This window comes from Pezoporus flaviventris, unplaced genomic scaffold (genome assembly GCF_033815535.1).
Source record: "Pezoporus flaviventris isolate CSIRO_AGI_PZ_B2104156 unplaced genomic scaffold, CSIRO_AGI_Pfla_v1 ptg000073l, whole genome shotgun sequence".
Taxonomy (NCBI): domain Eukaryota; kingdom Metazoa; phylum Chordata; class Aves; order Psittaciformes; family Psittacidae; genus Pezoporus; species Pezoporus flaviventris.
The window spans coordinates 4,089,693-4,112,678 of NW_026892621.1; the positions used below are offsets into that span (position 1 = coordinate 4,089,693).

The following is a 22,986-nucleotide window of genomic DNA, read 5'->3' on the forward strand; positions in this document are numbered from 1 at the left end:
TGGAGGATATTTAATTGCTTATGTTTCTTTTTGTTACGTTACAGAGTTTGAGCTAAATCCTGAGCAGTTTGTTGCTTGTTACAGACACTAAGAGATGCAGGCACTAAATTATCTTTTATACTAAGCATCTGCCTTGGTTTGAGCAATAAATGTGCACAATGTAAAGAATTGGAAGAGAAATGTATCTGGCAAAGAGGGTGGATTTATTTGTTATATTTGTTAGCGATTAAGGAAAAATAACTTTGCAGGCAGTGAATCTGCATTAAATCGTGGACTTTGGATTCCAGCAGCATGCAAGCATTAATTCCCTTGTTTTCACTCCCCAGTAAGCAACTGTGACAGGAAAAAACCCAACACTTTGGTTTGCTACATCTTAAATTACTACAGTTCATTTGTCAACCCCCTTGATTACACAGCAGTTGTGATTTCTGGTATTAAGTGTCTTGGCAGAAGACAGCATATCATGACTGCAGACAGGAAGATGGTTTTCCATATGGATAGTTCCTATAGGAATATTCTATAGCATTTATATATTTTGTGTGTGTGTGTCTATTTCATTCAAATGCACCAGTTGTTTCCCAGTCCTTCCATGACGTGCAGCTTACCATGTAAACGCATTAATCCACCATCCATCTGAAACCCTGAGTTGTGGAGTTTTAAGACTTCTTTTCCTATTGCATGTTGCAAAGTTTGACTAGAGCAGCTTGTCATTTTGAGCACTGCTTTTCTTGCTCAGGAAGGGGTACGATGTAGAACTCCTTAGCTGTCAGCTCCTGATGCAGAGTGATATATCTGGAAGCTCTCTTTGTGTGGGGGATCACAAATCTCTCCGTGAATTCACTCTTGCTCATTTGCTGTTTCCCAAGGGTGGTCAGGATGCTGTTAATGAATGCCAGTGCGTATGTGTAGCAGTTGTAGGCTTTTTCATCATACCTAGGGAAAAAACCTCATTAGTAACTTAGCACTATCCATTAATTGCTGCACGTGGAGGGATGTTTTACTGAGTGAAATAAGCACATGCTCTTCCAAGAACTGCCGCCGCTTTCCTTTAATGCAGGGGCTTCTCTTGGTTGCAAGTTGTAGGTTGTACTTTCCAGCCAGGGACACTAGAAACTGTAAGCATAAAACCTCTAACAGAGAGAGAGCTGCAGACTGTACAGGAATGAGTTGTTATTTTTCATACTTACTTGGCATTTACCGTGTTAACCTTTGCTCTCCCATGTATTGTCACTGTTATCTTGAACACGTCTTCCGGCAGCAGTCACGTTAATTGTGTGCCACCATGTGCGCTTCCTTTAGCATGGCATTAACTTGGAAACTTACTTACTCAAAATCAAGTGAATTCTGTCACTCATATGTTGATACAGTTGCTATACAGTGTGCCAGTCACACAGGGACAGACACACTAACTGAATAGGAGGAGTAGCCAGTTAAAATACCCTTGCCTTGTTTTCCCTCCTGCTACCCTAACCTTGGAGCATCTACCATCCAGGAAATGAAAAGCAGTCCAGAACATCAGAATTAGGCTTGGCCTGAACCTAAAGGAATTCCAGGATTAGTTTAGTGTAGTTCCTATGCATTGAAAACAAATGGAGGAGAGAATTCAACATCAGTTCAGTGGTGGCTGGTCTGTTTGTGGGAGAAGTAGGTCACTTTGTCAGGAGGTGGCAGGCACACATCCATCCACCTTCTACCAGTGCTTTTTGGACAGCAAGGTAGTTGTAGTAGTAATGTCCCAGTGCTGGGATTGCACAGGGATCAGAGACAAGGTCTGTAAGCCTTTAAAAAGTCTGCGTCAAATTCTTTCACCTGGTACTAAGGAGATAATATGTTAACTCTGAAATGGGATAGTCAAGCACATACTAAATTGCTAAAAAATGCTTTTAATTTGATGGGGGCTTTTTTCTATGAGATGACATCTATGTTTATTGACTTGAACCCCTCACAGAGCTGTGCTCGGGTGGGCTGTGTGTTACGTGCACTGCTCCTGATGAAAGGGTCGAGGGCTGGTGTTTTCTTGGGGAGCCCTTGGTGATGTGGCAGTGTGTGTGTGAGCAGGGCTGTGCAGCTGGGAACACTGTCACCAGGCATGAGCTTCAAGGAGAGCTGCAGGGTGACCATTCTCATTGGAACTCTTGGTTCCATTCAAAGATGGGGAAGTTCCTCTGTATTTAACTCTCTCCAAGGCAATGTTAGGAACCAGCTTGGAAGAGCTGGCAATGAGCCTGAGCTCGGTTCCCAGCGCTGATCGTCACTGACAACCATGAAGTCATCTGGATTTAAGAGCTGGGCAAGAATCCCATCAGTGTGGTCAGAAATGCAAATACATCCAATGCTGTTGAAACCTAAAAGAAATACAGAGTTTTGCCTGGACTTCTCTGCTTCTCTCCTCAGCAGCACCCTCCTCAAGGTGACGCCTCACTGAACTCCTTTCGGTCTGGTGGGGAGAGGGGTGTTCATGAAAAATGCCTCTGTTGCTGAAGAAAGCTCCCCTGAAAGGATCTCTGATTTTAGAGCTTTGGAATTCCAGCAAATGAGTTGTTACTTACAGCTTAAAAATACTGCCCTTCTGCTGAATGTCAAGGCAGCATCGTTGAGGCTGCTTTGTTAGCAGCGTGTGTCCTAAAGGAGCAAGGAACCACAAGCCTCCCAGGGCCCAAAGCAGAACAGCCCAATTTATGGTCCCAGACCGACACCCCCATTGCATTGGCTTTACCACGGCACACCTGTGAGGAAGCCAGGCCTCTCGCACTGAAAACTCCTCTAGGAGCTTATCCCACTGCTCAAGAAGCTCAAACATGTCCGGCTGGACCAGTGGGATACTGATGCACTCTTCCCATCCAGCTTCATCTCTGTGGATGCCCTCTTCATCATAATTGTACACCACCCCTGAAAGTACAACGCAGCACTGTCAGGAGAATCAGAGCCATCATCTGACCTCTTGTATTAAGTTATGGAACCTGCTGCTACTTTTCCATCTGCCCATTCTTTCCCAGAGTATTCCACAGCTTCCTACCAGTGGCGTTCTGAGGCTAGAGAATAGAAAATGCAGTCCTTGCCCTCATCAAAACCTGTTCTCAATCTTACAATGTCTTTTTGGATGTCTTCTGATACCGAAAAGAACTTCAGGCCAACCAAGCTTCTTTCCTAAGCCCCCAAATCAGGCCATGTTTCTATGAAATAACCACCTGAAGTGAGGTGCTGCAGGGTGGGCCTGCTCTGGGAGAACCTGATCTGGTTTTTAATGGGGCTTGTTAAAGGGGGGGGGTAATTAGGGGGTTGTTAAGAAAATAGCAACAACTGTGTTTCCTGTACCAAGAGCGATGGGTTAGCGTTGGGGTTATGGCTCTGACATGACTGTCACACCGTGTGGCCCACCTTGGGGAAGCAGTTAAGGCAGAGCTGGGCACCTGGACTAAACACAGGGAATGGGCAAGGGCAACGTTTGTAAGGCAACCACAGAGTTTTTACCGTTACTATTGGTTATTCCAACGTGAAGATCAGAGTTCCCATCGTAGCCTCTGAAAGGCAGACACAGGGATGTTAGCGACGGGTGGGAGCGCTGCCCGTCCTGGGACAGTCTGTGTCACAGAGCTGGTACCAGTGCTTACGCTGCGAGGGGCAAGAATCGGAGAACCGTGGGATCCCAGCCTGGTTTGTGCTGGAAGGGACCTTAAAGCTCCTCCAGCTCCAACCCCTGCCACGGGCAGGGACCCCTTCCACGGGCAGGGACCCCTTCCACTGGAGCAGCTTGCTCCAAGCCCCTGTGTCCAACCTGGCCTTGAACACTGCCAGGATGGGGCAGCCACAGCTTCTCTGGGCACCCTGTGCCAGCGCCTCAGCACCCTCACAGGGAAGAGCTTCTGCCTCAGAGCTCATCTCAGTCTCCCCTCTGGCAGGTTAAAGCCATTCCCCTTGGCCTGTCCCTAAAGGCCCTTGTCCCAAGCCCCTCTCCAGGTTTCCTGCAGCCCCCTCAGGCACTGGAGCTGCTCTCAGCTCTCCCCTTACGGCCCCGCTCCCGCTCCCTCCGCCCGGTACCGGAAGCCGCCTCTGGGCGCCGCAGGCCGCAGCAGGAAGCTCCGGGGCTGGCGGTGCCCGTGCCGGAAAGGGGCGGGCAGGCGCAGGGGGGCGCCCCTCAGCCCGCCCGGCAGGGGGCGGCCGCACACGGGGCAGCGCGGGGGCGCGCGCCGGCAGAAGATGGCGGAGCCGCAGTGCACCACCCGCAGAATGGCGGCCTCCGCCATGGCGCCGCTCCGCCCCGCCCGCCGCCTCTCTATGGTGCGACCGAGCGGCGCTCTAGCCTGCCCCGCCGCCGCCTCTCTATGGTGCGGCCGAGCGGCGCTCTAGCCTGCCCCGCCGCCGCCTCTCTATGGTGCGGCCGAGCGGCGCTCTAGCCTGCCCCGCCGCCGCCTCTCTATGGTGCGGCCGAGCGGCGCTCTAGCCTGCCCCGCCGCCGCCTCTCTATGGTGCGGCCGAGCGGCGCTCTAGCCTGCCCGGCTCCGCCGCGCCTCGGTGGTGCGGTGCGCCGCTGAATAGCGTCCGGGCGGGGGCGCGGCGCCGCGGCCTCTTGGCTCCGCCCTTCCTTCGCCCTTCCGCCCCGGCGGAGCGGAACGCGGCGGGCGGCGCTGGGCCGCGGGGCGGAGCGGGGCAGGATGAGCACGAAGCAGGTGACGTGCAGGTGAGCGCCGCCGCTCGGGCCGCGGCCTGCCTCCCGCGGTGCACTCGGCCGCGGAGGCCCCTCCGGGCCCGTCTCCCCCCCGTGCGGGACCCGGCAGCGCAGCGGAGCGCGCTCCGCTCCAGGCGGGTGGGAGAGCGGAGCCCGGGTGCGGGCCGGGGGTGCCACGGGGCGCGGGGGCCGGAGCGGGCCCGGAAGCGCTGACCCCGCGCTCCCCGCAGGTACTACGTGCAGGGAGTGTGCCGCGAGGGGAGCAAGTGCCTGTTCTCGCACGATCTGTCCAGCAGCAAGTCCTCCACCGTCTGCAAGTACTACCAGAAGGGGCAGTGCGCCTACGGAGCCCGCTGCAGGTAGGAGCCCGCGCCTTCCCAGCCCCGGCACGGGGAGAACCGGGTGTAACAGTGAGGTTGGTGCGCCAGGAGCCAGCGCCCGCGGCAGGACGGCAAAGGGAGTGAAGCAGTGTGTTGGATACGCGCTTTTCCTCGCAGTACCAAACCCGGCTTGCGCAGCCAGCGCTGCAGCGCAGGTTTCAGCGCACGGTTCTGAGAACCGCCCCGTCTGCCTTAGAGCAAAGGGGGTTTCGTGCGCTCCCGGTGGGAAGCTGAAACTTCCCCTGAGCTCTGGTGGTTAAAACTTCTCGGGAAAGGCTTTAGCAAGGACCCCTCGTTAGTTCGTGTTGTTACAGCCTGTGCTGGGGGGCAGCGTGGGTCACGGATGAGGAGCTGGTGCTGATGGGGCAGTGCTGTCGCTGCAGGAGCCCCGGTTACAGCCCTGCGCCAGGGATGCGTGGTCCTGCCGCGGGATGAGGCGGGTGCAGACCGGACGCTAGCGATGGTGCCAGGTGGTCGCTGTTGTTGTACTCGAGCTGCTTGGCTGGAGGTTGGGGCACTGGGGTCACAGCGGTGGTTCAGGTGCACGGCACGGCTGTGGGCACTGCAGGTCCTACGTGCAGGGCTGTAGACAGATGCGGAGGGTGGTTTTGTTCCCATCAGTGTTGGGGTATGCCCCTGGCTTTGCTGAACCGGCCCCTTCACCGCCCCATGGCTCTGCTCTGCCGCAGGAGAGTGTTTCCTGAGCTGTTCTGAGCCCTTTCCTAGCAGCGTCACCTGCTGTGTGTGCTCTGCTGGCAGAGCATGAAGTCCCAGTGCTGGTGCTTGCAGGGGAAAACCCAGATCACGAAATGCCACTGCTCCCACATGGAGTTTCAATGTGAGAGATGCCAGAAACCTGGGTGTGAGAGGGGTGACAAGACTGAACTGAATGTGCACATAAATAGTGTTCTTCCAGCTGTGCTGGGTGTCTCTGGAGAGAGAAATAAAGGGGTGCTTTCGGAGGCATCTGCTTTTGGAGGCTGAGGAGCCTTTCAGTGTGGCTTCCAAAGGGGCTGAGCAGTTCAGGTGACTTGTCAGAACAGCCCTTTAAAAACAAAAGCAGCTTTTCAGGTCAGTTCCGTTTGTCCTGACATCGGGTCCAGGCTGTGTCACACTGCTCTTAGGCAGGTACAGTCACACAGGTTCAGCTCTCTCACTGCTCTGTCTCTGTTAGGCAGGTACAGTCACACAGGTTCAGCTCTCTCATTGCTCTGTCTCTGTTAGGCAGGTACAGTCACACAGGTTCAGCTCTCTCACTGCTCTGTCTCTGTTAGGCAGGTACAGTCACACAGGTTCAGCTCTCTCACTGTTCTCTGTTATGCAGGTACAGTCACACAGGTTCAGCTCTCTCACTGCTCTCTCTTAGGCAGGTACAGTCACACAGGTTCAGCTCTGTCTCTGTTAGGCAGGTACAGTCACACAGGTTCAGCTCTCTCACTGCTCTCTGTTAGGCAGGTACAGTCACACAGGTTCAGCTCTCTCACTGCTCTCTGTTATGCAGGTACAGTCACACAGGTTCAGCTCTCTCACTGTTCTCTGTTAGGCAGGTACAGTCACACAGGTTCAGCTCTCTCACTGCTCTCTCTTAGGCAGGTACAGTCACACAGGTTCAGCTCTCTCACTGCTCTCTGTTAGGCAGGTACAGTCACACAGGTTCAGCTCTCTCACTGTTCTCTCTTAGGCAGGTACAGTCACACAGGTTCAGCTCTCTCACTGCTCTCTGTTAGGCAGGTACAGTCACACAGGTTCAGCTCTCTCACTGTTCTCTGTTAGGCAGGTACAGTCACACAGGTTCAGCTCTCTCACTGCTCTCTCTTAGGCAGGTACAGTCACACAGGTTCAGCTCTCTCACTGCTCTCTGTTAGGCAGGTACAGTCACACAGGTTCAGCTCTCTCACTGTTCTCTCTTAGGCAGGTACAGTCACACAGGTTCAGCTCTCTCACTGCTCTCTGTTAGGCAGGTACAGTCACACAGGTTCAGCTCTCTCACTGTTCTCTGTTAGGCAGGTACAGTCACACAGGTTCAGCTCTCTCACTGCTCTCTGTTAGGCAGGTACAGTCACACAGGTTCAGCTCTCTCACTGTTCTCTGTTAGGCAGGTACAGTCACACAGGTTCAGCTCTCTCACTGCTCTCTGTTAGGCAGGTACAGTCACACAGGTTCAGCTCTCTCACTGCTCTCTCTTAGGCAGGTACAGTCACACAGGTTCAGCTCTCTCACTGCTCTCTCTTAGGCAGGTACAGTCACACAGGTTCAGCTCTGTCTCTGTTAGGCAGGTACAGTCACACAGGTTCAGCTCTCTCACTGCTCTCTGTTATGCAGGTACAGTCACACAGGTTCAGCTCTCTCACTGCTCTCTGTTATGCAGGTACAGTCACACAGGTTCAGCTCTCTCACTGCTCTCTGTTATGCAGGTACAGTCACACAGGTTCAGCTCTCTCACTGCTCTCTGTTAGGCAGGTACAGTCACACAGGTTCAGCTCTCTCACTGCTCTCTGTTAGGCAGGTACAGTCACACAGGTTCAGCTCTCTCACTGCTCTCTGTTAGGCAGGTACAGTCACACAGGTTCAGCTCTCTCACTGCTCTCTGTTAGGCAGGTACAGTCACACAGGTTCAGCTCTCTCACTGCTCTCTGTTAGGCAGGTACAGTCACACAGGTTCAGCTCTCTCACTGTTCTCTGTTAGGCAGGTACAGTCACACAGGTTCAGCTCTCTCACTGTTCTCTGTTATGCAGGTACAGTCACACAGGTTCAGCTCTCTCACTGCTCTGTCTCTGTTATGCAGGTACAGTCACACAGGTTCAGCTCTCTCACTGCTCTCTGTTAGGCAGGTACAGTCACACAGGTTCAGCTCTCTCACTGCTCTGTCTCTGTTAGGCAGGTACAGTCACACAGGTTCAGCTCTCTCACTGCTCTCTCTTAGGCAGGTACAGTCACACAGGTTCAGCTCTCTCACTGCTCTCTGTTAGGCAGGTACAGTCACACAGGTTCAGCTCTCTCACTGTTCTCTGTTAGGCAGGTACAGTCACACAGGTTCAGCTCTCTCACTGGTCTCTGTTAGGCAGGTACAGTCACACAGGTTCAGCTCTCTCACTGCTCTGTCTCTGTTAGGCAGGTACAGTCACACAGGTTCAGCTCTCTCACTGCTCTCTGTTAGGCAGGTACAGCCACACAGGTTCAGCTCTCTCACTGCTCTGTCTCTGTTAGGCAGGTACAGTCACACAGGTTCAGCTCTCTCACTGCTCTGTCTCTCACTGCTCTGTCTCTCCCTGGCAGGTATGATCACACCCGGCTCCCTCCGCCGGGGGGAGCAGCAGCCCCTGCACCCCCTGCTCCGCTGGCCGCCCCGCAGGGCCCCCGGCACCCACCCGAGCCTAGCGCCCCGGTCACCAGGAGCAAACGGCACGAGGCTGGCAAGAGGGAGAAGAAGACGCTGGTGCTGAGGGACAGAAGTGAGTGGGAGCGGTGCTGGGCTCGCCCTCGCGCTGTGAGGGCTGCTGGGTTGTGTTGCTCCTTTTATTGCTTGAGGCTCGCTGAGAGGAGCAGGGGGATGTAGTCCTGGATGAGTTCCTGGGAACACTTCTGCCTGTCAGTACTGTAATGGCTTTCTCCAGCTGGCTGGGTTTTGACCTGGTGTTCCTGAGGGGTTGCTTTTGTCTGGGGCCTGTGGCTGCCCCATCCCTGGCAGTGCTCAAGGCCAGGTTGGACACAAGGGCTTGGAGCAAGCTGCTCTAGTGGAAGGGGTCCCTGCCCATGGCAGGGGTTGGAGCTGGAGGAGCTTTAAGGTCCCTTCAACCCAAACCAGGCTGGGGTTTTGCTCACAACAAACCACGTTTTGCTGTCACTGTGAGGGCATTTGAAATGCTGGGAAGCAGGGCCATGGTGCCTGGCTTGTGCTCGGTGGAGGTTGTGCCAGCTCTCAGGAACACAAGCACGGAGGCACCCATCGTGCTTCCATCACCCATCGCGGTGGCAGGGAGCCCCCGCCGCCTGCACGCTGCTTCTGCCTCTTCTCACTGATGGAATCTTGCAATCGACCTTTTCAGGAGGTAGCTGGTGACAGCTCTTGTGGTTTGTGAGTCAGAGGTGCTCAGAGATGAGGCTGCCTTGAGAAGAAAAGGGCTTTTTTCTTAAAAAGAAAGGCTAGCATTGGCAAGGAGCCTCTCGTGGCGTGTCTCGTGTGGCTCATACATTTCTCTTCCTTAAGATCTGTGTGGCTTGACTGAAGAGAAGCACAAACCCAGTGGCACGGGGGACGTGGTGTGCTGCAGTGACCAAAATGACAGTGTGGAAGTGAAGCCCCATTCCTACCTGGAAGCTATTTGCAGCGGGCTGGAGGACCCGGTGGCTGCAGGCTCCTGTGCTGATGCAGAGCAGTTGTGTCCCTACGCTGCAGCGGGCGCCTGCCACTTCGGAGAGCGCTGCCTCTACATCCACGGGGACGTGTGTGAGATATGTGGGCTGCAAGTCCTGCACCCCTTCAACCAGGAGCAGAGGAAGGCTCACGAGATGGTAAGAGTGACGTGAGATCCATGTGGGATTTGCTTTGCTCAGTGCAAGGTTGGGTTGGTTTGCTCTAAGACCCAAAGGTGTGTTTTGTAGGAGCCTGTTGGTCCAAAGAGCTGTCTCGTTATAAAGTGATGCTAAGAGTGCTCTGTTCAAGCATCTGGGGCTTAATTGGTGATGCTGATGCAGACAGCCTCTTACAGCAACTTCTTTTCCCATTTCATCCTTATCGGACACTTGCCTGCAGCGTCTCCCAGAGCATGGAAAAGCTCCCTCAGGACAATGTCTTCTGCAGCTCCCATGACATCTCCACGGTGCTATGTATGGTGGGGGAGAGGAATTGTGGGCTGCTGGTGTGTTCTGAGCTCACCACCTGAGTCAGCTCCTCGGGTGTCTCCTCCTGGCTGTGGCTGGTGTCAGGACAGGGTCAAGTAGAGACAGACTGAACTGAGTGCGGAGGGTTTGGAGCTGAGCTGGAGGGGCCACATGAGGAACTGGTCAGGTAGAGGTGGGCTGAAGGAGCTACTCTTTTCCCTGCCTGGCTTCCAGGTTCAAGTCAGGAACAGTTCTCAAGGCTGAGGAGGAGCAAGACCGGCAGCATCAGTGGTTACTGAATCATGAGCCTGGGGCAGGACCTGAGGGGTTAAAGCTCTCTGGTGTTAGGTGCTTGGATGTCCCTGATGCTGCTGTGGAGAGCTCGCTCCTCCCCAGAGCCTGTCGGGACCTGGCAGTGTCCTGCCACCGTGGCTCAGCTCTGGCAGCCGCAGGGTGCGTGAGATTGAGAAGGTGCAGCAGGCACAGTGCTGATACCAACGCAGAATTAGTCTGTGTCCTTGTTCAGTAGTACTGTGATTTACTTTACTTGTCAAGTTCTGGGTCTCTTGTAAGAGTTGAACGTACGCAGGTGTAAGCACCAACTCGCCTTGTAGTGCTGTGTGAGTGGACTGGCAGTGGCTGTCCCTCCTGGACAGAGGATGAGAGGGGCTGTAGGAAAGCCTGTAATAAGAGATGAATTCCTAGCTGGTGTAGAGCTTACTGTGGTGAATGAGTGTGGTCTTCAGGATCAGCAGAGTAACACCTTGAGTGTGGCACCTGTGCTGGACCCTGGGTGCAATGGGTTTAGGGGATGTGGAGCATCTCCTGGTGCAATGCAGGTGCCATGACAGAGATACAGAAAGGGGTAAAGGACAAGCACTAGGGCCCGTTCCTTCTGATACTGCTGAAGCTGCAGAGGACGTTGAAGGGCTGACATGTGGGATTGAATGTGGTGTTCTTCAAACTAAATTCTGCTGATGAAGGTTAGGGATGATGCTGTTAGCGAGCGTGCCTTGCTCTCCCTGCAGCAGGTCCCGTCCATAGACACTGTTGAGGAACAGGCAATGTGTGGACTGCAGTAACCAGGGATGTCTCTCCCATGACAGATGTGCATGGCGACATTTGAGCACGACATGGAGAAGGCCTTTGCCTTTCAGGCAAGTCAGGACAAAGTGTGCAGTATCTGCATGGAAGTGGTGTATGAGAAGCCATCGGCCTCGGAGAGGAGGTTTGGGATCCTTTCCAACTGCAACCACACGTACTGCTTGTCCTGCATCCGGCAGTGGAGGTGTGCCAAGCAGTTTGAGAATCCCATCATAAAGTAAGTGGATGTTAACCGGAGTCTCCTTTCCGTGGCTGGGTCAGTGAGATGGGCTCTCTGGTGTGCTTTGACTCCTAGAGAAATATGACTGGTGACTAGGGAGTGTGTTGCTGTAAATGTTAACATAGCCATTAATAAGTTCTGAGCTCAGAAAATCCTGGTCCGAGTGCTGGCCAATTCCAGGACATGGGAGTGGGGCTGGGAGAGCAGTGTTCAAGACCAGCAGGACACGTGGGATGTCTCTTGGTGAGAGTCTGCTTTCTCACTGTGATCCTGTATGGAAGAGCTTGCCCTTGGTGACAGCCCTGTCTTGTGTTGATGGGGGGGCAAAGTGTAGACACGTGGACTGTGAGCAACTGAGACCTGGTGAACCTGCGCCCTTCACAGTAACCCATGTGCAGGAGCAGTGCCTCCTTTTGGCTGTGCATCTGCTGAATTACTGGGGTTTGTTCCATACTGTAACTTACTCAAGGTTAAATGTCCCACTAACCACACATTTATCAGTATCTGAGCAAATGCTTTATCCTCCAGCTCTGTAAAAGCTGTATTCCAAACACGCTCCTCCTCAGAGGAGAGAATTTCAGACACTGAATTGGGGCTGTTCCCTTTTTTGAGCATCTCATGGAAACCTCTCCCAAGTCACAGCCATGGTGAGGGACAGGTGGGAACTCTCTTCAGTCTCCTGCCAGCACAGACGTTTCTGCACAATGTTATCCATTTCATGGAAGTGAACGTTGGCTCCTTAGGGCATGACATAACCTGTGCTGGAGCCGAGCTGTTCCCAGCCAGGTACCACAGTGTTCTTGGAGGGTATCACTGAAAAACTGGGGGTTTTCAGCTCCCATTTGGAGCAAGGATTAAATCCTGGCACAGATTCTTCTGACGTGGTTTAAATCCTGACACAGATTCTTCTAATGTGGATTAAATCCTGACACAGATGCTTCTAACATGGATTAAATCCTGACACAGATGCTTCTAACATGGTTTAAATCCTGACACAGATTCTTCTAACATGGATTAAATCCTGGCACAGATGCTTCTAACATGGATTAAATCCTGACCCAGATGCTTCTGACATGGTTTTTCACCCTTCTCCATAACAGTGAATGTACTGGTGGTTGCAGAGTTAAGCTAAAGGAGGGACTTGGCTCAGCCTGCGGGGACACCGAGCAGCTGTGGGACAGGCAGGGTCATAAAGCCTTTCCTAGGCTTGTTGAGGGACCTGAAGTTGCATGTTTGATCCTTGATCTTACTGATTCCTCATGTAGAAATCCATCCAGTAAAGCCACTGAAGGGACAGCTCATTGCTGCTGGTGGATGTCAGGTGCCATCTCAAAGGCTTTGACCTTTACCCAGCTGTTTTGGCTTTCTGCTGCGTGGGGGCTGCAGCGCTCAGGTAACGGGGATGGTTCATGGCTGTGTGTTGGGATTAGCGTGTGCTGATGTACTGAGGAGATACCTGGGACGTTTGTCTGAGCCTAGAAACAAGCAGAAGGAAGCACAAGCTCTGGCTGCACCGAATCAGGTTATTTCAGTTGATGCTCATGACAGCGGTGCACGTGTGCCGGTAGTGAGGCGGTGCCTGCATCAGCTCCCTGCCCCTCGGGAGGTGGCTGTTCCTGCATGTTTGTTGAGGAGTGTCCCTTGGGAAATAACAGAGCGTTGGTGCTTTGCCTTCAGGTCTTGCCCCGAGTGCCGTGTGATCTCCGAGTTCGTCATTCCCAGCACGTACTGGGTAGAAGACCAGGAGAAGAAAAACGAGCTGATTGAAGCATTTAAGCAGGGAGTGGGGTAAGTCCAGGAGCAGCCACACACTGTTTGCACTGGCCTTAAGTCAGCTGGGGTGCCTGTGCTTTTAGCTTTCTGGAGGTCTAAACCTGCCCCACAGCAAGCTCATCATCTCTGCTAACACTTTGATGTCACTTGGGGCCTGCCACAGAAGCGTTTGTCATGTAATTATAGCTCAGAAATCGTTCAGACTCACGGTGCTCTGTGATCTCAGTTCACTTGCCAAAATCAGCTTCATGCTGTTTCAGCTGGTCCCTTAGAACTGCCTGGAAGGAAACGGCTTTGGTGCAGTCTATGGACAGATCTCCTGGCAGTCAGTTTAACTTAAGGGTTAACATTACATGGAATGAAAACATGGTAATAGGGCACTAATAAAGCCAAGCCTAATCTAAGAGCAGGGTCAGGCCAGCACAAATCCAGTCATGTGCCAGCAAGGGGGAAAAAGTCAGCCCTAGAAGCCTGGAAGTCACAGACAAATCCCTTCTGCTCCTAATGCGCTGCCTGGCTGGGGTTTGGCTTTTGTTACTGTTGGGCTTGTATATCCTGGGAATGCCCAGGACGTGTCTGCCTCTTTCATCACTGCAGATCAGGTTTACAGGGTCAGCTGCATTTGCTTTGTAGTTTCCACTGCAGATGAGTGACAACACTGGTGGGCACTTGAACTACGCCAGTGTTGCAGACCCTCCAGAGGAGGTGGTGAGGAGCTGGTTCAAGAAAAGCATAGTGCTAGAAAGCACAGGAGAGGAATGTTGCTAGGAAAGAATAGTGGGTTTGCTGGGTGTGGTGAAAACACGTGTGCAGGATCAGTGACAGGCTTGGACCATTCTTCACTTCCTGTGTCTTAAGATGGTTTAATTCCTCTGAGTTCTGACGCTGTTCATTTACCTATTGGTTTGCTTTTAATAATCCTTCCCCTCTCTTTGACTGCTGTCAGCTGGGTTCTCACTTTGCTCCACTGAGGATGCGAGCAGCAGCCCTGAGGTCACTGCTTCCTTCCTACCTGCAGACAATAACCCTCTCTTCCAATTACACCAGGAAAAAGCCCTGCAAGTACTTTGAACAAGGGAAGGGAACGTGCCCTTTCGGAGGGAAGTGTCTTTACCTTCACGCTTACCCAGATGGGACGCGAGCCGAGCCTGAAAAGCCAAGGAAGCAGCTCAGCTCCGAGGGCACTGTGCGGGTAAGAGAGGGCTCCCCAGGGGTGGTTAAACCATGGCTTGTGTGTGAAGCTTACTGCATAAATGTGTGTCGGATGCCACAGGGCTGTAGGGAAGCGAGGACAGCAGCCCTGGGTTTTCCCTGAAGCAAAGGCCTGTTAGTAGCGAAGGAGAAGACACCTCTGATTTCACGTTTACTATTGCAGTCCTCATGGCAAACCTTTCTCCAAAGGAGTCCTGCCCTTTAAAGCTTTCCCCTGCAGTGTTAAAGGCCTTGCTTGCCTGCCTCAGGTGAAAGCCACCTGAGGAGCTCATGGTGCAGGGTGGTGGCAGGGCCATGCTCCAGCAGGCTGGTGCAGCTGGTTTGCCTCGTTCTGTGTCACCTTTGTGCTAGAGGGGGTGTCACTGGGTTTCACTGCCAGCGGTGCCAGGAGCCTTAGTGCAGACTCAGCTCTTGAGGGTCAACTTTGGGCTTGTTTTAATGAAGAAATAAGACTGAGAAGGGCCAATATTTGATGGAACTGTGACAAGAGCTTCTTCTCTTGCAGTTCTTCAATTCTGTTCGCCTGTGGGACTTCATTGAAGACAGAGAGAGCAGGAGTGTGCCCAGCACGGACACCGATGTCACTGAACTGGGAGAACTGTTCATGCACCTCTCAGGGGCTGATGAGGACTCTGCTACTTCTCAATAAAGAGGACGGGAGGTGCTTCTGCCTGTAGCGATCCAGCTGTTTATTTAGTGCTGCTCTGACTTTACACAGCACAGTTAGGAGGAGTGTGCCCTGTGGTGGATTCGTGCAGTCCCAGTGAGGCTTTCAGATTGGTTTTGTGTGGAACCAAAAATACCAAAATATATTTGAAAAAGATTAATTGATTGCATGGGAAACAGAATCCCTTCAACCCAAGAGGGTTTTCTCTTTGGCCTAAGAGATGCTCTCCTGGGAGCTGAGTGGCAGTGTAAATACAGCTCCTCCCTTACCTTTTAAAGCTTAAGCTGTTAAAAACTTGCTAAATCAGTTTAAGGAGGGTTTAGCTTGTATTGGTTTTGGTTTTCACACTAAATCAACTGTGTATGTACAAAACCCCACTGGGAATAATGGTTAGCAAAGCTTTCTCTTCCTTAAAAAGGAGATTTAAGAACTAATACGTTATACCTCAAAGTAGTACCCAGAGTTCAGAGTAAACTCGGAGCAGTGCCAGAGTCACAACAGACAGCGAAATTGAGCCTGCAGCATAACCTGGATTCTGGAAACACTGATGAGAGGAAGGAGTTAGGTGCAGTAACAGTGGCAACAGCAATAGTGACAGTGTTGTTCAGTCTAACTACTTCAAATGTCTTTAACTGGGAACCCTTGATGCCTTTCACTGCAGTAGCCTGAGTTAAGTAACTACATTTTCAGTGATCCTTATAGATAGAAGTATACAGTGTAAGCTATTTCAGTCAGGAGCAGATTGTTTTAACTCCTGCCTTCAGGCATTGCCCTCAAGGGATGTGCCAAGGCTGGGTAAGGGCAGTGGTGTGAGGGATTAAGGTACGTCTCTTCTGAGTTAGGAGCTGCTGCTGAATCCCATTTTTGTTCATAATTAGATTGTGTTGCAAAGGCTTTGAGCAAAAGCAATTTGATGGTGAAATTTGATATAGGAAGTTAATGCTGTGAAGCCATTTGTACTAACTTGGCAGTTCAGCTAAGAACTCAGTCTGAAATGGCTCCTGAGCAATACAGCAGGACACCAGGGGAGTGCAAGCAGTGACCTCTTAAGCACATGTAGCAGATGGTCTTAAAGTCAGTAGAGGGCCAGTGTGGACAACACCTCATACCCTTGAAGGGATGCTGTTGGCTTAAAGCCTCAAGCATTTCTAAAAGGTCAGTTGCTGAGACAACAGAAGTTGTCTGTATTGTGAGGCAAAGTGTATGCAGAGACACTTGGGCAAAAGCCTCATGTCAGCACAGCCAATGGGGCACTGCTCAGATGGCTGAAAATGGGGATCTGTGTCCCTGTCACAAAGCAAACAGCAGAGCCTTCAGCTGGTGTTCAGACATTTTAAATGGCATCAAATTAGTGACTCCAGCATTACCGGTTTTCACCATGGGTTGGCATTTCTGGGTCAGAGCTGAAGCTGAGGAGCCTCCTGCGTGGAAATGGCTGCATTTCCCTGAGGGTTCCAACAGAAGAGGGAGAACTCATCCCATCTCTGCTGCAAGCAGCTCCCTCCCCTTGAACACGCACAAGTTGCTCTGGTTCTGACCCAGGAAATGGAACTTTTCCACAGTTATTTCCCCCCTAAGGTTAATTTTTCACAGTGCTTACTGCAGTCAGGCCTCAGCTTGGCACAGTCTGTGACTGCTTACTGGTCAGTGGCACATAAAGGTACAGTGAGGCACGTGAGTGTTGTTCTTCATCACCAGTCACAAAGGTGAGCAAAAGAAAGTAATAAAATACACCCCAAAGAAGTCAATGGAGGGGGTGTGCTTTACCTTAAACAAGACATTCCTGGTTTCCTGTGTCCCACGAAGACATGAACCAGGCAGCAGCAGTCTGAGATTAAAAAGACAACTTGTTTATCAAAGCTACACAGGAACAACATAAAAGTTTTAATTTAACATAATCTGTTCTAAAAACTAGGGATTAATCATTTTAGACCTGAAGTAGCAGCAGCTTTATACGATTTATTCTTGTTCGTCAACTATTCTATATTATAATGAAGGCAATATGAGAGATAAGTAACATTTAGAGAGGTATGCACAGAGAAAGCCACAGATTCCCAAGCTTCCACATCAGGAATGGACGCTTGGCTTCCTAGTAAATGTATTTAAACAGAATGCTATTTAAAAACTAGTTTCTTAGATTAACCCACCCTATTTTTTGTCCCCTGTGGAGTTCAGCCATGACAAAACACTCACTTGGACCTAAGCAAACAACAGGGCCACAGAAGATAAAACACAGCGAAACTGGTGCCGTGCAACAGCTTCATCATCCAGCAGCGTAGTACCTGAATCAGTTGATGCTGTTGAGGCTGTTGTTGTAAAAACTATCCTGCAATGGAAGTGACTGCAAACCTGGAGGTGGTGGTCTCAAATGTTTTTACTTAAACTGCTTTTAAAACAATCATTCTGAATATCATTTTCTGAGTTGTTCCAATCTAGCTGTACATGTCAGAGCGATGGATTACTGCATTAAAGGATGACATTGAATCTTCAACCTAAAATTTAATTTATTTTATTAAAATAAGATAATCAGAGGAACCTTGGCTTACAATAAATGCATTTTTCTCAGGAGCAATAAAAACAAAATTAAAACCCAAATCAGCAAGAAAAACTGTATATGCTCAGTTTCCTCTTGATAGTGCATCTCTTGGACGACAGCTTCAGATGGGATGAAGACTATGCTCATTTTGCAGAAGTATAAGGAGAGTGTTAATGAGCCTGTTCTCAGCCACAAAAGCCTGGCTTTCTGCACTTCCCACCTCGCTGGGCTGCAGGAAACAAGTCCATAGTACCAAAGTAAGCTGCTTAAGTTACTGAGGATGACCATAGCAAGACTGGCTAGCTTCCTTCTCTGAGCAGAACAATTCAGAATATATTCCATTCTTTTGCAAGAGTTTCTCTTCTATGTGCAAAACTATTGCAAAACTATTTAGTGTTGAATTAGCATTTTAACTTATTTCATTGGCTTGATGAAAGCTCTTAGGCAGGAGCTGATTTCCAGAAAGTTTTTTTCCTCTTCCCTCAGTCTTGTTTGCAGATACCCATGTCAGGAGGACTCCCCCAGCCTGCAGTGGCACATCAAAGAGCACCAGAACACATCATCTCTCTGAGGCGAGCCATCCTTGCTGTAAAGAATACCAATTTACCAACAGATTCAAATCAATCCAGAAACATTGCCAAAGAAACAGCCATCACTTCTGGGTATGGGAAAAATAAGGCTCAAGTGCATCTATTAAAAAAATAGTAATAGATCTCTTGATTTGTAGTCTGTTAACTATCCCAGTAAAAGAAACTGTAGAAAAAGGCAAGGTGGAGCCGTGTCCCTGCAGGGTAAGAACTGCAGACATCCTTAGCAGCTTGTTCTTAAAACTGGGAGGCAGATGATCCTGCTGGCACTGATCCTGTACACTGAGGCATTAAAAGCACAACTTCTGTTACTTCTGTTCCTTTCCCAGCACTGGAGAGGATGAGGGAAGGGGAGCACGATCCTAAAACACGGGCAGTCTCGTTGATGTTAATGTGCATGAATTTATGTCCTCTGTGTGGGCAGCACGGTGCAGAGACGGTTCAGAAGCACTCCGGTTGATTTTGGGTAAAGAATGTTGCAACAATTCAATGGATGACAGTATCTGAAGGAAATACATAACATTAAAACAAGGCCTGTTAGACAAGGAGCTCTTTATACTTAAGTCTTAATCAGAGAATCCCAGAGTGGTTTGTGTTTAAGGGACCTTAAAGCTCATCCAGTTTCAATTCCCTGCCATGGGCAGGGACCCCTTCCACTAGAGCAGCTTGCTCCGAGTCCCTGTGTCCAACCTGGCCTTGAATACTGCCAGGGATAGGGCAGCCACAGCTTCTCTGGGCACCCTGTGCCAGCGCCTCAGCACCCTCACAGGGAAGAGCTTCTGCCTAAGAGCTCATCTCAGTCTCCCCTCTGGCAGGTTAAAGCCATTCCCCTTTCTTACAGCTTTTAGTGTATCTTCTAAGAGCAACAGCATACTGTGTGGAGGCTCTGGAAACAACACTCTAGGAATATTCCAGTGTGAATAACCAAACTCTGCCACATAGTTTCATTGACATGTAGGGTCTCACTGAGTTTCAGAGGATGGGAGGATACTTTCCATTAGTCCACAGACATTATGATCAATTAACTTGCATCTGTGCAGTCCTCCATGAGTGACAGGGAGAGAACTGCATCCTCTACCTAAAACTCTGTTTAGAAAACAACATTATAAAGAACACTTTAAACAAAAGCTGTACTTGATTGTAACAGCAAGTTATTTCTTCAAAATCTGCTGATATTTAATTCCAGCTACTTAAAGGTACCTTCATCATCTTCATAGCAACACGGAAAGGTAAAGTATGTTTGGTAAAACCACCTAAAATTGCTACATGAATTTACATCCCTCAGTGGATTTTGTCTGCTTCTTCCGTGGGGAAGGAAGAGGGAACGGTCTCGTTTCCCTCAAACCTACACTAAAATAAGATAATGTCCTGGGTTCAGCAGAGATTATGCTAGGGCTTTTGTTTTTGTCTGCTTATCTCTAAAACAGGTCAGCTGTTGAAAGCAAACTGCTCCAGTGTAAGCCTAAGACTGTGTCAGTCTGCATGCGTAGTATTGTTTTGGTGACCCTTATGTCCAGTTAGAATTACAAACTGCTTAAGGGAGCTGGGCTATGAGAAATACACATATGAATAAAGACTAAAATAGGAAGCAGGTACACTTCATATAAACCAAAACCTCTAGAATGCTTTGTGTGCTAATGGCTGTTCACAAAATACTCTGAAACTCAGATGCAGGAAATCACTTACTTGTGGAAACAGAGGTCGTTCTTCCCTAACTTTCTTCAAACAATCTGCTACAAGCCTCTTCATTGCTTTGGGGCAGTTCTTGTACAATTTACTGAGGTCTGGAGAAGCATACCCTCGGCCAACCATGAAAATAATCTGAAAGAGAAGCAGCAAGTGGCAGAAAACCAAAGCTGTAGGAGTTGTTTCACTGGATAGCGTTAATGTCCCAAAGGATTAAACACAAGTCCCAAAGGCACACACACCAGCAGAGCCTTGTCAACTTGTCCCAGTTAGTTAACTGAAACAATGGTCCTGGGTTTGTGTAATGGAGGACATGATTAAATCAGAGCAGCACTGCTCTGTAATGCTCAACAAGGGAAGGAGCTATTGCATTCAGAATGGAACAGGGGATGTTACATGACATGGACATAACATAGCGGTGTCCTTCAACTGAAGGCTACAGTGAGAAGCAACCCTCAGCCTCAGTAGTCAGGAGCAGTCAGCCAATTTGGCACAACAGCATAATCCCTCAGTAGAGCTGTATGTTCAGGTATCTCTATACTACAGGTTGCAAAAGGAGGTGTACAGCTATCAAGCGAGAAGAGATCACTAACTAATGTAGCAAAAAAAGGGGGTTGTCTGGTTTCAAGACAATAAAAGATTTTATTAGTGTTGGAAATTACATTTTCTGTTCTAGTTCAAGTTAATATGGTCATTGTTTAGGATTTTGATCAGACTTCCAGTAACCTTAAGAGTTGGCTGTATAGTATTGAGAAGACTATTACCTGGTAAAATGGTGGTAGGTTTGGTTGTTGGGGGGACTTTGACTGCTGAGGGTTTCAGTGGGGAGAGGTAAACAGAACTAACTGTGCCATTGGGTCTTTTTCAACTGCTGTTGTCTCAGGAAAAAAAAAAAGCCAACAGAATGTTGCTAAAACAAGGTCTCAGCATTGCTCTCCAGGAAACATCGCACTCCTCCACAGAAAACTTCCCCGAGGGTCAAGAGTCTCATCTTTTGCAGCAGTCGTGATTACTTAAGCTTGCGCATAGTTTTAATATTCTGAATTAAAACACATTCCGATATCCCAATCTTAAAACTAAGAAAAAACTTCCTTAACAGAACCGACCTCTTCACAAACCACAACTGAGGATAAGCAAAACAGATCGAAAAGATCCAGTTGTCTGAAGTTCATGCCCTGCAGAACGAGTAAGCTCTACACTTGCTGAGCCAGAAAAAGCATTTGTGTAAAGAGAACAGATGAGGTCTCTGTCCTTCATGGGTTTCTTTGTAATTTTTGGTTAGCTGATTCGTAAGAACAGAACTTAGCAATGACTAAATCATTCAGTACTAACAGGGATGACAACAGCCAGTATTGATTCTTCGCTTAGTAAAAAGCACAGAACCCAGTCTTGATAAAATAACAGCATATTTAACATCAAAAGGGAAACTTCACATCTTTATTGATGTAGCAAAAGCTTTAACTGTGAATAAATTCAACAGGCCGCTTAAAATGTTATAAAAAAAATCTTTTTTCCTTTCGTAGCTGTCACTGTCAATATTTAAACACTCTCCCACACATATTTATTGCTGAAACAAATCATGTTGTCAACGCCACTTCAGTTCTTGTTTTGTATTTGCCTTTATCTTACATTTCTTGAGGACAACAAAATGTACCCTTCCAGAAATAAAACACAGCATCCAAAGAGGCTTTCTCACCTGGTCTCGGTTGTTTATGTGGGAGTATGGCAACTCTCCTGTCATTAGTTCATATAATACTATTCCATAGGAGTAGACATCTGACTGAAAACTAAACGGGTTACTGTCCTGCATCCGTATCACTTCTGGTGCCTGTTGGAGGAGGAAATCAGAAGTCAGTATTAAGAGAACTTAGGAATGGAAAGGATAAGCAAAGGGGAAAAATATTTGGAAAGCAGAGAGTGAGCTCAACCAAAAATGAGTGAACGAACCGGGGATAGCTCAGAACCTCTGATGTTTTACCTAAGGCTCTGGAGAAGTTCAAGCAGTGCTACTCTATATCTTCTTTAAAAAAAGATCAGTGCACTTGAGAGTAAACAAAGCAATGCTTTAATTCAGTGAGCATTTTACCATTAGAAAAACTATTATTATTCCAATGTGCAGTATTTATTGACTTTTGCTACATCTTAGATACAAAGGAATCCGAGTCTCTCACCATCAGCTCTCAAACAGGTATCAATATTAAAGAGGAAAAATACAAAATTCTAATACAGATTCATTCCATTGTAAAATTGATCCTGAAACATTTACATGAATATGAAAGCAAAATATAAAATAGCACATACTGAGGATCAGGAAAGAAATGCATCCTTGCAAAACAAAGCAAAACGGTAAGGCTAAAGAACTTCAAATAAACAACGTTGAATGACTGAATAAAACAAGATCTAAACCATCCAAACACCTTTCCTGGGGACTAAGACTTTTTTCCCTGTGAAGTCCTTCAGCACTGCTGAGCAAAGTACTAGTTAAAATTCAACAGTTCCACAACTCAACCCAGTAAGAGATTATACTGAGGAAACAGAATCAACCTCTCCTGCTACTTAATGATGACTCAGCAAAGACGAATAGTCTATAAATGATTAAAATAAACCCCCAAACCTGTAAAGAGCAACACTGCAGAGTTTTTTTCCAGAAGATCTGTTTCCTGTATATAGGCATACCTACAGGGAAGTTAGTTTTAAATCCTAAGACATTCTTGCATAATTTTAATGATGCTTTTTAACCTGGTCACAGGCACTGTTCCACGAAGTTAAACATGCTTTAAAGCTTCCTCCAACCCTAATCACTCTATGATTCTATGGTAGGGGCAATAGTTGGGAATGTCCTCTCAGACAAGGGCTTCGCAGTACCACTTCCAGAAGAAACTCCATAGGCTTTCCACTAGAACTTGAGAATTCTGTACCTAAATGGACATTTACCTGCTGCGGTTCTGAGCTGCACTAAAACCTACTCAACTGTTTGATTCAGGCTGAGGGACAGTCCTGGGCCTAACAGCAGCAGCTTGATATATATGAAATGTCACCACCAAAGATGACCGTGCTCATTCCCATACTTGAAGTAGCACTTCCCCAATCCCCAGCCAAAGCTGATAAATGCATGATCAGCAAGTGTGTTGCCAAGTCCCACGCAGGGAGGAGGGCAAGAAGAGGCCACAATGAAGAAGGCAGAGAAAGGATCCCACAAAGCCACCATTACACAGATGAAAGCCTGCTCTCCTGTGAGACAAGCCCATTTGGGGAAAGGCAGGATTATGGCAGGAAAAAGGCTCCCCTGAATACTTAAAATGAAGGAGAACCCTTAGGCGAATGATGTCTACT

At 49.1% G+C, this 22,986-nt stretch overlaps 3 protein-coding genes across 10 annotated transcripts in view; 1 reads left to right on the plus strand and 2 right to left on the minus strand.

Moving 5' to 3' along the window:
- Nucleotides 1-182: 182 nt before the first annotated feature.
- MKRN2OS (MKRN2 opposite strand) lies at nt 183-4,269 on the minus strand. The gene is made up of 4 exons (XM_061472969.1): nt 4,039-4,269; nt 3,472-3,521; nt 2,727-2,889; nt 183-933 (listed from the first exon to the last, which is right to left on the minus strand). The coding sequence occupies exons 1-4, from the start codon at nt 4,242-4,244 to the stop codon at nt 708-710; spliced, it is 645 nt and encodes a 214-aa protein (XP_061328953.1). The 5' UTR covers nt 4,245-4,269; the 3' UTR covers nt 183-707.
- A 288-nt stretch (nt 4,270-4,557) lies between these two features.
- Nucleotides 4,558-17,335, plus strand: MKRN2 (makorin ring finger protein 2). Of its 2 annotated transcripts, XM_061472950.1 has the most exons (9): nt 4,558-4,678; nt 4,897-5,025; nt 8,324-8,499; nt 9,255-9,559; nt 10,975-11,189; nt 12,870-12,980; nt 14,013-14,157; nt 14,683-14,838; nt 17,020-17,335. In XM_061472950.1, the coding sequence occupies exons 1-8, from the start codon at nt 4,653-4,655 to the stop codon at nt 14,824-14,826; spliced, it is 1,251 nt and encodes a 416-aa protein (XP_061328934.1). In that variant the 5' UTR covers nt 4,558-4,652; the 3' UTR covers nt 14,827-14,838; nt 17,020-17,335. The 2 variants fall into 2 exon arrangements, with proteins under 2 accessions (XP_061328934.1, XP_061328933.1); XM_061472949.1 differs by lacking the exon at nt 17,020-17,335 and having other exon boundaries at nt 14,683-14,853.
- Nucleotides 17,331-22,986, minus strand: part of RAF1 (Raf-1 proto-oncogene, serine/threonine kinase) — a 78,221-nt gene continuing 72,565 nt past the window's right edge. For all 7 annotated transcript variants that reach the window (XM_061472935.1, XM_061472934.1, XM_061472932.1 and 4 more), the window contains 3 exons: nt 21,350-21,481; nt 19,654-19,788; nt 17,331-18,470 (listed from right to left, as the gene is read on the minus strand). In XM_061472935.1, coding sequence (XP_061328919.1) covers nt 18,330-18,470; nt 19,654-19,788; nt 21,350-21,481 — 408 coding nt within the window. In that variant the 3' untranslated portion in view covers nt 17,331-18,329. The remainder of the gene's footprint in view (nt 18,471-19,653; nt 19,789-21,349; nt 21,482-22,986) is intronic.

Excerpts from the sequence above, each read along its gene's own strand:
- MKRN2 (XM_061472950.1), top strand. The coding sequence starts at position 4,653 with ATGAGCACGAAGCAGGTGACGTGCAG. Across the intron at positions 5,026-8,323 it reads GCCTACGGAGCCCGCTGCAG|GTATGATCACACCCGGCTCC; the intron begins GTAGGAGCCCGC and ends TCTCCCTGGCAG. Across the intron at positions 8,500-9,254 it reads GCTGGTGCTGAGGGACAGAA|ATCTGTGTGGCTTGACTGAA; the intron begins GTGAGTGGGAGC and ends CTCTTCCTTAAG.
- MKRN2OS (XM_061472969.1), bottom strand. The coding sequence starts at position 4,244 with ATGGCGGAGGCCGCCATTCTGCGGGTGGTGCACTGCGGCTCCGCCATC. Across the intron at positions 3,522-4,038 it reads GCGCCCAGAGGCGGCTTCCG|AGGCTACGATGGGAACTCTG; the intron begins GTACCGGGCGGA and ends TCTGCCTTTCAG. Across the intron at positions 934-2,726 it reads GAGGCCTGGCTTCCTCACAG|GTATGATGAAAAAGCCTACA; the intron begins GTGTGCCGTGGT and ends TTTTTTCCCTAG.